Raw genomic sequence first — 15,705 nt, 5'->3', positions numbered from 1 at the left:
GGTTCAGAATAGTTGCAACAGCTACGAGAGTGAGCACGATAATTTTATTTCTATTTGATGTAAAGCTTGCAATTTTTCTACTGTTATAGTTTGTTGTATGACAATTTCGAGGTTAAGGTAGCGTTAGTAAACATACCGAAGTGCAGGTGACTTATGTTTGCTTGGCAATGGAAAAAAAATAGCTGATGTAACCGACTTCATTCGAAATGAACGTACTTTCATCTTGTCTCTGTTTTGTGCTTACTGGTAAATTGCACCCTCGAAGAAAAGACGCAGATGACAAATATCCTCAGTGAAGTCATCTTATCATTCGCGTATGTTAACTTGCTACGAACACTTTCTCAGTGGATGCGTTAACTGTATCTGTTTAGTGGCTGACTTCTTCGCCGCTGTCTATGTCATCACTTGGGTATCGTCCGTCTACCACCGAAGATAGCTCAATGACGCCCCTCTTCAAGCAGAGATAGAGTATGCCACGTTCCTTTGCTCGCTACCGCCGAACTCTCGTTACTAGTCTCAAGCGAACGAGCCATAGATTCGCAGTAGTCTAACATAGAAATCATAATACGACGACAAAAAAATAGAGTCCCAAGAAAAGAATAAGCCATTTTGTTTCTTCTACGGAGAGCGAAGTCCGACGATCGAACAGGAAGAGGAATAACTTCTGACAGAAGCGTGTGCCTAAGATGCCCACTTGCCGGTACTAGGTGTGAAGAAGACATTTGTAGGAAAAGAACGGATACGACGAAAGTCACAACTTTGAGAACCAGTTAGATAGGGCTGACTAGATAGCTGTTGGCGGCGCAAAAAAATAATATCCGTTGCGCTTTTCGCCGAAATGTCAGATCACTGATAGACGTTCGAGCAAAGACGTTTTGACCACAAGGAAAGGAAAGTAGATCCGTTAGAAGGGCAGAGACGCTGGCTTGTAGACAACTGGCCCTCACGCACAGGCGCTTCAGTCAGTGCCAATGTGCATCCTTCGAACCTTCGTACCCTCGGAAGACGCACAAAATAGTGCTGAAAAACCTCGCTAACTAAGTGCCTCGCTTTTGACTTGTCTACACCCTAGCATCCGTCTACCAGATGTAGAAGTCAATCAGATGGACACCATGCGGCGAAAATGGCGTGTAGCAACTAGGGATCGAGACATATCGAGAAATAGAGGGCTATGAGCCAACCATACACGGAGTTGTAGCGTTGTTCATTGAAGTCCAAATATTGAGGCTATTTGTGATCCTTGACACATATAAGTTAGAAAGGAACATCGTTGGCTAACGAGGAACTGGTAGTGACCGACGGTAAACGGTACGACGCGCTGCGGTGCAAGCATCATTCTATATAGTTGCTTGTACCCAAGGATATTATCAGGGATAGATATGCTATATATATAGCAGAGAGCAAGATAGAATGAAGGTAGTGCTATGATTTGAATTCGAAAATTGTCTTTGTTTGGAACAGTGACGCAAATCAGCTGGCTCGCGTGTCCATTATTGTTTATTATTGATGTGTATATTTTTACGCGGTTCGTGTAAATGACCTCGATCTTATTCATCCATCCATGCACGTAGGCCAACTATCATGGATGTAATTTACTTTTACTCGAACATTAGGACGCACACCCACTTTAGGTAAAACGATAAATATCTGCCTATCCATTTACCCTGTGCAATGGTTCGGCAAGCTATTATCCTCAGATGTATGATGTTCATGTACGAAGCGCAACAATGTGGCGTAAGTATTCAATACGGATATTTACAATGTACTAGGTTGTTGTACAGGTGAACCCGATAGAATATAAGACTGAGCAATTTTTTAACCATGCGCCGCTAGCAGACGAAATTTAGGTAGGGCTGGAAACTTGTGTGTGAGGAAACGGGTTTAGAAGAAAAAAACATCTTTTAATTTGCAAAATCGACGCCTAATAGTGAACTTCATGTTCCTCGAAGGCTACAGCAGTGCATTTGGCAAAGAAACGTTCAACAAAAGTAGAGCGCGTAAATTGTGCAAACGTTTCAAGAAGGGAACGTGCGAAGACTAGCGACGAAATGACCAAATGTTAGAACCTGGCACCGAGTAAATTTTTCACGAAAGCAATTGTTCGAGTCTGACAGCTCTGGGAACTATTTCACCTTTAGCATGTTACAGAATTCTAACCCAACAGAACCGAGTCCCCTTTGAGTTGGCTCAGGCCAGTCGGAGGTTCATGTGGTAATGTGCCAAAAAGCCCCGCCTGGAGCATACGATCGCCGAGAAAGAATCAGGCGAGAGAGCGGCCTCGCTCAAGGGAGAAATCGAATTTGGTGGCAGTGTCGAGTAGGTCCGGACGTAAAGCGCTGATAGTATTTGCCATGGAGATCAGAGGCATCCGTTACTGTGACATACCCGCTAAAATCTAAACAATAATTGCACAGCCGTTGCAGTGGGCCGCTAACACGGCAGTTGAAGGCACATAGTCTAGTTACTTTACGACAGACTCCGAGCTCATCGCCATGCCTCAGTTACCTTCTGAATTGAGCAAAGTGAAATCCAACGTTGACGCGTGATTATTTGGACAGGCTTTCCATGCCCTAGAAAAAACGACTGGTGGCTAAGTGCATCCCACAATCGATTCACGTTAAGAAGCCATCGATAGATGACTTACGTAGGACTGTTTTGAAACGGCCAGAGTGATTGAATAAATACGCAAAAATAAAGGAGATCAATTTAAGGAATAAAGGTCACGCATTAGGAAACTATCGTTCTAGTTCGAAAGTAGTTCACTTTCGTAGTCCGCTGGATTCGCTTGTAATACCTTATATACGCGAAAGATTGAGCGTATGACGTCAAATAGGATATTCGTTTCGTTCGGCTCGTTCACACGAGACAAACAGTCGAGTCCGGAGAAGGAAAAAAAACGAGGTACTACTGGGGGAGTCTCTATCCTGGACGCATACACGCACAGTAACAAAGAGGAGAGAGAGCATATCGTGGTAAGCCGTAAGCGTGAATCGTTTTGCGTTTGAGCTTAGGAAAAATGTCCACGGGATTAGTATTGGGATCTGTCTTTCGTAAATTATCAAGGGTCTGACTAGATCCGCAGAACGAGAAACGTTGACATAGTTGTTTAGCTGTGTTCGAGGCTAATTATTTAGTTCATCGGTGATTCGATTGTGTCGACTTGTGGCAAAAGTACTGTCACCTTTATAAGAGACCGCAGTGATACGATGACCCGACGAATTGTTTCGCATATTAACGGTGGCCTACAATGCCATAATTCAAAGTGTAACTATAGCGGTTCTTAAATCAGCAAAAACCAGTTGTTGTTGTTGCCCGTTGTGCTGAGGACACTCGTGATGCACGTGCATCATTAATTTAAATATGGTGATTTTATCACTTCACCAGCTACAATGCATATTGCCGCTAACCGCCGCTGTGCTCATTGTAATAAGTGCAGGACAAAAGGTATCAGTAGATATGGATTTCGTAAGGGACTGCTGCTACGGAAGGTGCGGGACTCTTATTTCACCCCTTTGGCTGGCTTCAGGACTGGATAAGACAAATTTTAGCATTGAAACGTTGTACGTAGCAACGGTCAATGAAACAGATCGCCATGTTGACATTAGCCGATCAAACGACGGTTTATGTTTGATAACGGTATATTCTTACTCTTCGGCTACCATGAATTTACGCTTCTACATAAGAAAATCTAAAACCGGCCGAAACTTGGCTGCGGTCACTGTAAGTCTATCTTAGTTTAGTCGTAACATAGGAAGACAGGGATTTATAGGTTTAAGATGCCCCAGGTACCGTATAGCATGTTGAGGATTAGTTGCGAAACTCCTCAGTAATGGCAGATCTCCTGTATACGTCGCAAATCCTATGCAATTTTAACATCAACTAGACTAACAAAAATTTTAAGATCAGTGACACAGTTAACTTAGTTTCAGTATCTTCAACAGTAACATAAATTTTAAGCAATTGAATAACCGAAATACGTCAAAGGTGTTACGTTTAGATAGATAAACTCATAAAGGTTCTCATTTGGTTTAAGTTCTTAGTTCGAGTCTGGTTGTCTCAGTGTGAGCTCTAATCAGCGTTCGATTAAGAATTAATTATGTTATCCAATTTACTTGCAGGGAAACAGTGTAGTCCTGTCCCATTTTCAAAGAATTCTCAGAGGACTTACATGGTTTACTGGAAAAGTTTTAGATTAATACTGGATACGCGTACCCCCTGCGTTTTCGTTTTTGACTTTGAGCGTTTCACAATTGACAGTAAATCGCTTCATCGTTCCACCTTTCGGAGTGGAACAGGATGTAAATGAAACCGTTTCTCATTCATCACGTATCAATTTTAATACAATGATTAATTTTCAAGGTGATGGACTCCTACCCCATCACACTGAACAAGGTCGAAGCGACCGATAGCGAAGAAAGCATATCCAGGCCACAGCGCTCGGAACTAGGCGATGAGAACGTCGTTCAAAGGTTTAACAACAAGGTCTCGACCGAGCGCTATGAGCAGAACTCTGATAGAGTATCCGTACGTGTCATACGAAAACACTACAGTACTGAATGGTACAGAATCCGTCCTGAGCATCAGATTATCATCGCTGTGCCTGTTAAGTACATCAGGAATGGCGATGTGCACATTGTTTTCGCCTCATTCGTTGCAGATAAGGCCACCTCCGGGTTAGTAAAGGGTATTTAGGCGCGGCTCAATTATTATATTGCCAATTCATTCGTGCGAGCACTTATTCTAATGTAAAGTTGTAGCTATTGCAATATTTAACCCCATCAAAAGCTAGCCGGAGAACCCGACCAGACTAGCGCGTCCTGTCAGGTAAACCAGTGTCATTGCTCATAATATTTAGATGCGCCCAACATCGTTTTTAGCGAGCTTTTTTCAAAGGCTAGGATGTAAATGTAGGGACAGCGGCCTTACTCACAGGCACTTCCCAAGGCAGTATGCGATTTGAGTTAACGTATTCCACCTGCACTAATATTACACACTGAACTTTCAATTCTTTCCATATACGACCATGTACCGGTGCTCGTTTTAATACTATTTGTTTAGCAGCAATTAAAGAAAATTATGTTCCTTCTCTAGCACTAATCACCGATATGTAGGTTTGCAAGTTTCGTATTAGTTCTTATCTGTTAATTCGTTTGTTTTCGAGCTTCCTCAAGAGACCCTAAACAGATGGGGTTATTGATAGACCCTTTGTGCATGTGTGTGCTTCAGGGTTGCGTTTTTTATAATCCTGGGAGTAGTGTTTGCGTTATTCCTTATCGGGGTTCCCGCTTCGCTGATACTGTACAGATGGTACCGACGAGCAAAGAAATCGCGTCCAGCAGCATTTCGACTACCTATGCCGCAGCGGGTACGCTACAACGCAGCTGGGTTCGTTATTTAACGCGCGCTATTAATATAAATAAATACAAATGGTATCAATATGCCCGATTTCGGCATTTTCAATCTTGGAACACAGTATGATAATGGAATAAATTAATCTAAAGTGTACAATTATTCTATTCCGTATAGCAGCATTGAAATAAATTAGAAATAAATGTAATTATCTTTGATCTAGACACGTATACAAGCCGACCGAAAGCACATAAAAACTCATGTTATTTTTTTCCCGCTTGAATCAAACTAGACAAAAAAAATCACGCGATAGGTATTTACATTTTGCAGAAAGAGCTCACGCTATCATTCCCGCTCATTCGCTAGTGATAACGGCTCTGAGACTCCTGGTAACGACCGAGGCACAAGATCACCTAAAGCATCTCCTGCTTTACACTGGCTGAGACCGAAAGGAACCTTTCAGGGTGATGTTCTGCAATTAAAGGATAAAAAATGTCGAAGCCTATCGTTGCCTGCGCATGACCTTCTTAGGAAACAGAACGCACGGAGAAAGTGAGCGCAACACGTATCTATACGTTCTATGAAAGTGCCAGTGCAGTACGGCACAATAAAAACATTTATCACTTTACACATACCTGAGAATCGTTTTTTCGTGAAAAGCAAAAAAAGGCCTGCAGATTCAGCTCGAAGGTTCGATTTTCGAAGGATCTGACAGAATTTAGATGTTGTGTTTGAATGTACGACGTCTAAATACACTACACCTTGAATATTTTAGTGACTATTAGGTTTATTTTTATCTTAATTATCGTGTTGATGTTGTATTCTATGATCAATTGGATGATTCACTAGTAATAGCATTGCATAATGTTAAATTATCGTGCTTGGTAGTCGCCAATATAATATAAATATCATATTTGTATGAAAATCCTGGCTTTGTAGATTGCTTCGACCCATGAGCGTGGCCTCTGAAACATCCCAAATGGAGTTTGCATTTCCCGGAATAGACCCCAATAGGGAGGGTGAAGAACCGCCGGCAGCAATAATAAGGCCGAAAGATCAACATTGTCGTGTTCGAGTTGTCAGCCATCTTGTTCTACCTCGGTCAATTCCCTCCACGGAAGATTTATGTTCGGACAGTGTTATTTCTCCATATAGTCCGGGCTGAAAAGCCCGATGGCATTGATTGCCACCAGCATACACATGAATCTGCCTCAATATATCATAATACATAATTTTACCATAGAACCACACAGTTTATTATCCTTTCCACAAGTAAGATACTAGAAATTGTCGATAGTGCGTCACGGCCATCTGACCTAGACGTGATTTAACCTATATTATTCCCCAAAACACAATATAGCGTCGTCAAAAAGGCACCAGTATCAAGAAGATGCCATTTCTTTGGTCAACATGCCATTATAATCAGATACGCCGATCTCACAACGAGACTCCCTCCTCCGCTTGTACAAGCGATTTTATCGAGGACGGACACTGAAGTATCAACTAATATAGGTTTCCGTTGTGCAAGTTGAATATTCACTTCGAAAATATAAAAAACTACCTCATATCTGACTATAGATTAAATAAAAACATCTAAATTGAAGCTTTTTATTTTGCTTATAAGGCTGTATCTAAACAATAAAAGTATATTTCAATGAAATTATTACAGGCGCTAGAAGTGACGCCCCCCCTGGTGGCAGTTTTTATTCAGCACAATTACCATTCACCGCGAGTACAGGCTCAATTCAGGACCTGAACCACTTACAAACAAAACGCCTCAAACAAATTCTACAGATACTCCTTTTTGAATCCAAAGATCACTTTTCAATAATAATCGTGCCTGAAGTGATATTAGTAAGTAAAGTCGTTTAACTAGATACGAAATTAGATTTTGCCCTAATAGCGTGCCAGAAAGCGCAAAAATACGAGGGCGTAAAATGGCGTGTAATATTCTTTTGATCCAGGTGTATTAAAAATGGCTTTTTTCAACTATTTCAATAAATTTTTGAGCCCTTTAAGTTAAAACCCTGCCTAGGATCTTCCAGTTTTCGCCGTGAAAAAATTTCCTCCGATTTTCAGAAACCGCGTCGAAGTCGTGGGCCATTGATTTCGCGCAAAATAGCCTTTGATTTAGGTAAGAGTTAATTCAGTGCGACGAGGTTGGATAATAGCTTGTTTGCATTAAAACGACACATAGTCCTCTACGATGGCGTGTAGAAAAAAACAGGCCTGCTTGCGGTACGAAAAATGACGGACAGCTGCACGCATGTTGTGGCAGACAAGTCGCTAAAGTTTATTTCAATTCAGCCGGGCGCCGCTCTATATATATATATATATATATATATATATATATATATATATATATAGAAGTAGAGAAGAAAGCCTGTAAAAAGTACCTTCAATGACCATTTTTCTACAGTTCGAGTAAGCAAAACGGTTCGAGAGGGATACGTCACTACGCAGGTATTGTGTATAGAATTATTTTTAGATGGCATGCCTAGCTTAGAGCCATGAACATTAAGTCTTTACATGCAGCTAGCTAGCTAGCTAGCTAGCTGACTGACTGACTAGAGTGAAATCATCTGAGCGCGACGTCCCAAATGCCGGTCCGGAGCGTTTGTGCCATTCGAAAGATCTGACAGGGCACAGCCGTATGCTCATCCTTGATCCTGCTATTTTCTAGTTCTTCGCTGGCATTGAAGAGTTGGAAATGTAGAATAGAATGCATTATGGTACGGAACGATGTGGAATCGAATTTAGCGTAGAACGCGACAACTAAGAGCGTTGTTGCACTTACCGACGGCTGCGGCATCGCAGACTGCCTATGCTTTCGAATACGTTACGCCGCCTGCTATATACATTCCTGCAATGCAAGACCGTGGACAAACGAATATATTTCGAAACTGAGCTTCTCTTGAGCCACGAAACCTATATATCAGCTACACTATCTTACATCTGAATAATAGTTACCCAAATTATGCGATACAGATGCCCTATAAAATGTTCTTCTTTTGTAGTCATACGCGGCGTCCATTTAACGATTCCAATGTCATGTTGAAATCTCGGAACGATTAAACCAAACATGATACTCGAGCCCTGAATTCTACTTAGTCAACACGGTAGCAGTGGTGTCATGGAGATAGGGATTGATTGATTATATAAGACTTAGGCGAACGTTGAGCAAGTACCTATAATAGATAAATAAAGCTCAAATTAAGCACTCCTACACTCATATAGGCGGGTAGTAGTTTCTTTGGTTCGAAACGTCAACTTGTTGAAACCCCTCTTCTCTTTTGTGTAAGTCTATATTAGGGTGTTGTATGACTTCGTTTACCGTTCGGCATTTAATCAAAAACAAATCAATAACATCGTTGCGTCAACGACGTGTTGTCTGCGGTCAACGAATATCGTTCGACTGCATTTACGTGCCTGTCGGGGGCTCGTCATCGTCGTCAGCAGCAGCATCACGTTATCTGCGCAGTTTAAGGGGTCACAGCAAATAAAATATCATTGGGAAAAGATAATAGCTCACTGCTCGGAAAATCTACAATGTACCTATCGACCACCAACCAAAAAGAGGAAGAAGACCAAAAGACCATCAATTCTTCGTCGCTTTTGCATCAACAGCCGTTTTCAACTCTGACTCTCGAACGACTCGACGGCGAAGACTGGCCTTCATCGAACGCGAAGCCGGCAGGCAGGTGACCTCGCGTTGACCTCAGGCGGCAGGCAGCGGCATTTTCTGAGTGAACCGAATTGTTACATTTTATCACTTACTGTCTTCTGTCCCAACTGCATTCGGCCTATTTTCTTGCCTCACGTTCGAAAGCCTCATACTATATGATAATATACGTGCATGAACTTTTTGGTACGAGAACGAGAAATGGAATAGTCGATGACCCGCCTTCATTGCGCGTACTTCGCTATTGGAAAACAGACATACAGATCTATATACCCGATCTGATTCAGATTAATTCAGGCGCTACGTTAAGCTGACCACCACATAATCAATGTACAACATACTGATGAAAAAAAGGTTTATTTAAACACTTCGAAAATATATCATAAATATTCTTCAGACTATCCGGAAAAGTTAGCGCGAGAATTGCTTAAAACCTTCTTAGCTAAGCCTTTTTGTCATCTTCGGAGTACTAGAAGAAACGGATGTTTTAGGTCTTATTGAAAACTTTTAGCTCAGATGTATATATATATATATATATACACTTGTATACATGTGTTTTAACAACAACAAATGTACAAGTATATAATACGCTGCTGTGACAATCATGCCTCTTTATTTAGATCGAAAGGATGAACCTAATTCTGCTGTTGGGCTTTAGGCTCAGATCTTAGTTAGAAACAGTCATACTGCCAAAATTGGTATCGATTTGTCCTTAAGTGTCACTGCTTTCAGCAAGAGCTGACAGACAGATAGAGATTCCACGGTAGAGAGCAGTTTAATTCGATTTTACACCGTGGGCTTCACTGATGCTTTGATGGTCGCTTCACCGTATCAGGTCGGGGCACTAAACCGTTGAGTCTTGATCCAGTCGTATAGTAGAGTTCTTCTAAATTCTCGCCGCTGTGCGATCTTGGCTGTTATTTCTTCATCTGGTGGTCCATTGTCTTTGTGAACTAGCTTGATAAGCAAATACCAGAGCGATGTAATGTACTTCCCGTTCCTATTATAGGTCTACTCGAAATTCTAATAAATGGAGATATAAATATGTAAACAAATAAAAAAGATACATTCTGATGCGTACAACTTTTGTTAGACACAACGTCAAAGAGGTAACATTATAGCTAAAAAGAAAGAAAGAAATTAGCAGCAAAAACAAAACTTCAATATATTAGGTCGGTCTGTAGAAAAAAAAAATTGAAAATGAAAAAAAAATACCGTAGAAAAACTGTAGAGAATTGTAGAAAAAAAAAGTTATATTTCAAAGTGACGCTATGTCATAACATTTCATCGAGTTTTTTTTTTTATTTTAGAGACATACGTGTATTTGTTAGAATCTGATAGCGTTCATTTCGAGATGACAACTTAAGTTTTTAGCAGGAAAGTTCCAGTGAGGAATTTAAAATCAGAAAATTTAGGCGGTTTAATAATATGGGTTCTATTTTGTAACACCAGTGGTGGGTGTAGCTTGCCCTATAAACCTTGTCCTTCCCGAAGGACCTACCACTAAAAGTCGCCGCGAGCCATCGATTCAATTTTTTTCCGGAAAGAAAACCTTGAACTCGAAGGTAAAGTTCATCGAAAATCCTACAACGAAATACCCAAAGCTGTGGTAGAAGCCGACCTACCTCAAAATTTACCAGCTACAGTACTCAGGTTTGGCGTACTTAAAAATAATGCATTTCTTTAACCTAGTCATATGAATACAGTAAACAAAAAACGTAGATAAATGATTTGAGCGAGGATTAAAAATGAAGACGCACAGACGCGTGCTTCATTTTTTCGTCTCATGCTACAACAGTGGGGAAATTTCGCATCGAACTGTGACATGTACTGTAATATAGATCTTATACAATAATCACAGACGGCTACATCGGCGGGTAGATACAACTGAATCGGTGAGGCATCGCCCTAAAGTAACTGTAACAAAAAAAAAAACTATATTTGTGGGGAAAATTCACACGGTTGAAGTTCATGCTAAACGATCTAACAGCGCAATTTAGAAGAGGATAACAAACACAATAGTGAAGATCATGAAGACTTATGTAAACGATTATACCACAATCTCACTAGCCCGCCCTCTCCTGCGAGTCGCTATGCGGCCATGCGCCCGTTATCGACCAACAGAATAGAAGTTGAGGAGGCCAACTGTTTTTCTCGTAGGGAGTTAAATACGAGATGAAAAAGATCAGTATCGATGAAACGACACTATGGAAGAATCGGTGCTAGGAAGTCATGCCAATCACCGTTGATGCTGCTTAGTGTTTATTACAAGCTTGTACGACGAAAATGAGCTGTGGTCTGATCTGCTGTTGTGGTCGGCGGTGATATGGTGACGGCCGTGGCGGTGGTGGTGGTGCGAAAAGGGATTTATAGCCACGCCAAGACGACACAGGTACGGACAAATCAACGGCGAAATGATCCGTTCTTGTGTACGTCGGCGGCCGCGGTCGACTGCGAAGCCGATCGCACATTTACAGTGCTGCTATTGCTGCCGCTGCAGTTCGGTACCACCGTAGGCCCAACCGCCTTACAGGTCGAATAGCCTCTATCACTAACGTTGCTATTGCTGTAGCTGGCACAATTCCATTGAGTTGAAACTTCAAATCGGGTGGTTGATCGGCGTTGGTGACGATTGGCTTGAACGACGGTCTTCGAGAACAGATTTAAACAAGAGATAAATTCTTTTTGGCCTTTATGACTCTCACAAAGAAAAACGCCAGTCGGAAGGGCAGAAGAATCGCCGAGGGAAGAAACCGTAGGACGTCGCTGTCTGACACATCGGCAGATAGACAAACACACTCTTATACTCGTAGATAAATTCGGCAACAGCAACGGAAGCATCAGCAGAAGCCGCAGCTGCTGCTGCTGCTGTCGTCGAAGCGTTAGAACAAGAGTCAAGCAGAAGATCAGCATGAGGAAAAATGTATGCCGGCCCTAAAGTAGGCTGTTCGATACGACGAATGAGCTTTTCTCGTTGGCGTTGCTTATCCCACTGGCCAGGCTGTTCCTTCCACGGCGCGGACAAATAGACAGACCGACAGGGCGCGAGAGGAGTTGAAGGGTCGAACTAGCCCCACTACTACCACCGCTGTTATCGTCAGACAACAAGGCCTGATAAAACATTGTGCTGATGACGACGACAACGATCATGATGACGTTCGACGACCGATGGCACCGATTTCTCAACAACGACAAAAATATATACGATGATGTTTGACTCTACGCTATTAGTAGCGTACACAATCAAGCAGATAAATAAAGCAGCACGAAAGAAGGGAAGAGCTTCACTATCCGTTGTATTGTTTTTGCTACCTTTTGTACCATTTGACACTCTGCCTTTGAATTACGTGAGAGTTCGGCAAATAACCAAAAGGATACTTGCATCTGGGAATGGCGAGTATCGTTTACCGGCGAAAACATTCAATCAGATTTTGATAAAGTTTGTGCCTTTCTGTGCAAATCTGCTGTTGACAACTTATATTCTCGATGTGAAATTGGCTTATTAGTACTTTTCCTCTAATATTTTTCCAATCTATCCCCTAGGCTGGTAGTTGGCTTTCGCGTATTATGATCCGACCTAGCTATAATGACGTCTTTTCAGGCTTTCCAAATGTCCCGCACTCAGCTATCCTGAAAGGTCCTTACACATTTGAGTTCCTCCAACGATCGGTTTTTGTAGAGTCTAGCCACTTCGAGGTTTTTTAAAAAGCTGGGTATGATGAATTTTGGGCCCGTTTATGGGTACGTGTCTTTCGACACATTAGCGTTTGAAAGGCCCCGCGGCAGGTAACACTTTCCAAAAATTCCGTGTCACGTTTGCTTCAAAGCAAAGCTTCAGGATTTGCAGCAAATGAAAATGACATCCATCATCGATAGCCAAGGGATCGCCGGCTGATGAGTTTGGGATGATAAACTTTCACTTTTCCCCTGCACTTCATGAAAGGGTTCTTTCGCTCTCATCTAATGCTAGCTTTTCGCCTACAGTTATAGCTATTCTAGCTTGACTGCTCTCACCTCGAGTCGAGTTCAATAATGAGAAGTGTCAAATACTCAGACATCTCATCTTTAAAATCGTGCGACTTTCACGCGTGCATAGCTGGCTGTTGCTCCACGCTTCCCAAACTCTTCCGCCGCTTCACCTAGAAGCATCCATACCTGCAGCTGGTGAAGGTAGCAACGATATTACGAGGTAAAAGGCTTCAGAGTACGAGAGCGATGTTAGAATGTCAAGGCTCTACATGCGACCCCCGGAGACATACGCAAGGCGGAAGATACACGTATCGCTTTTCTTCTCGCCAGATTCTTTTCCTCTCATACAATGACAGCTAAGGGTGCTAGAAGTGGTTGTGGTATAGGCTTAAAGAGGCAAATGTGTCAGCAAGTGCACGAAGTGTGACCAAGTCAAGGGATCTACTTTATTTCTGGACGAGTCGCGCTGGCAGTAGCCTTCACTGGGAATGTGCCTGAGGAAAGAAACGGTCTCAGTCGGACATTAGGCCAACGCCTTCAGTCGTCATAGATCAGGAACAAGCTATTGGTGGCGAAAAACCAAAGATCGCTGTCGAATAGGGACAACTTCGAAGCTGAAATCAATAGGCGAGTCTGACAACAGAAGCGATTCAGGGTCGACAAATAGAAATAGTGGTTATCCATATGAAAACGGGACAACAAAGTCTTCATGACTGCGTTTGCGTCTTTTGCAAATATCTACTGGAAACAGCAAGTCTTCTTATCAACGTATATTTTGGCTAAGCTGTACCGATAAATAATGTTTTTTTCTAGATGATGAATTCGGGAGAATCCCTCCGTCAAAAGCTATAGTTGATATGGGTTCTTCGTCAAGCGTTAAGGCTGATCTCTGCGTAACTCTTTCACCGGGGCATTCAGCAGGTTTTGCTCCAATGTGCTAGTATATACGGCTTTTTTTGTTTAACAAGAACGCATAAAATTTTTCCCTTGTACAACTTCAATTATAAAATAATAATATATTGCCATTTTTCTATAAATACGCCACCCTAAACGCTTACAATTTTTAAGGTAAAAATTAGCACTTTGTAGAATTTTCATGGATTATGGTGTTCTTAAAGATAGAAATTTTCTTAATGTTCTCATACATATAATAGGATTTTTCGGGACGGTAATCTTGCCCTGCAACTTCAATTCCTGGAACCTTAGATTCGAATGCTGTTAAGGTCGCTTGCACCGTGGCCATACTTTTTTGATAATTCATAAAAACACAAGGTGAATAAATAGACAGATTTTTTAAAATGGTAACCTTCCTCACTTATGCTTACGGCTTATTACTAAAAAATACCAATGTATTTTTTAATGTATAAATGATAATCTATAAACAGTTTCTGCTTTGATTAGTAAAGCCGGATCATAGATGATTTCGTGCAATAAATATCACGCGTTAAGGTCCTTTTTTTGTTTTGGTAGAGGATAGCTATTGCAAATGACATGCATTATATATAATAACCATTAGACCATACCGTGTACAATTAAGGCTAGAAACAATTTTTATATTTAGAGACCTATATTTTCGTTTAGGCTGTAGCCGTTTGCCATTGATGTTTTCACATCTGCCGTTACTGTCGAACATTACTCCGGCAGAATTGAGTCGTTAGCGCGAGTCGGCCGAAGCCCATCCATCCATAAGATCAGGACAGAACAATGATGCCAACGATACATCGTCAAATCGAACCACCATTATGTCAGGATTTGTCCCGAACCACGTTCCATCTGAACGTTTTCACTCAAACAAATGACACTTCGCCAACTTGCTATTACCATTATCATCTAGCAGCACTTCAGTCACCTCGTTTCAGCTTATCAGTCGCTAGTCGAGCATAACTATCACGGCATCTACAACTCACTGTGACTGCCGCGGAAGGGTGTGGCTTAAATTTGCAAGATGCCGACCGCAAGCAGAGGTCATACTCGAGAGAGGGGTTGGACAGCACCGCTAGCAAGCAGAAGAATATTTTGTGCTATTCGAATATGCTACAGTTCGTCCTCCGCTTCTTCACCCCCCCCAGAACCCCATATAATATATAACACGTACGCGCCTTAACTGGGACGGCGACAATAAACAACGGTGATCGTAATGTGATTTCTATAATACTGTATTTTCTATAGCACCACTATGCACTTGAGTGTACCCTAGACACGGCATATACGACAGATAAAAAATTAGTTTCTGCAAGGAATGATCCAAATTCTGATACCCGATGTGAGGACTCAGAAGAACTGAGTACTGTGATATGTATATAGTAACGGTAATTACAAAACATTCTTTTAAAATACCGTTATTACGAGAAACGATTCCTATTACAGCGATTCGGAAGCAGTGTTACACTGCTAGACACAAGCTTGTTTAAAGCGTCTAAGTCACATAAGCATGAAATGAAGGAACCTCAATAGAAGAAACATTACCCTGGTACATTACGCTGGTTGTCAAAAATTGTGTGCTTTTTTTTTATCGTAGGATAACATTACAGCCCACAAACAAATTTAAATATCTCATGGCATGTAAAATGTGTCCCGATGGAAATTTCAATTGGCACTATGTACATATAGAGGATCTATATATGAATATATATACCCGTCACTATCGCGTGCTGTACAGAAAACCGCGGAACTGAATTCAAATCAATCTAAAAAAAAAAAAATAT

At 41.5% G+C, this 15,705-nt stretch overlaps 1 protein-coding gene across 1 annotated transcript; it reads left to right on the top strand.

Moving 5' to 3' along the window:
- Positions 1-3,059: 3,059 nt before the first annotated feature.
- LOC111258628 (uncharacterized) lies at positions 3,060-6,952 on the top strand. The gene is made up of 5 exons (XM_022830050.2): positions 3,060-3,720; positions 4,360-4,673; positions 5,227-5,385; positions 5,680-5,901; positions 6,289-6,952. The coding sequence occupies exons 1-5, from the start codon at positions 3,361-3,363 to the stop codon at positions 6,512-6,514; spliced, it is 1,281 nt and encodes a 426-aa protein (XP_022685785.1). The 5' UTR covers positions 3,060-3,360; the 3' UTR covers positions 6,515-6,952.
- Positions 6,953-15,705: the final 8,753 nt, after the last annotated feature.

The sequence above is a fragment of the Varroa jacobsoni genome, unplaced genomic scaffold (genome assembly GCF_002532875.2).
Source record: "Varroa jacobsoni isolate VJ856 unplaced genomic scaffold, vjacob_1.0 scaffold_253, whole genome shotgun sequence".
In the NCBI taxonomy this organism is placed as follows: Eukaryota; Metazoa; Arthropoda; class Arachnida; order Mesostigmata; family Varroidae; genus Varroa; species Varroa jacobsoni.
Note: the sequence above shows the minus strand (reverse complement) of the source record. Positions and strands in the feature narration are given on the sequence as shown.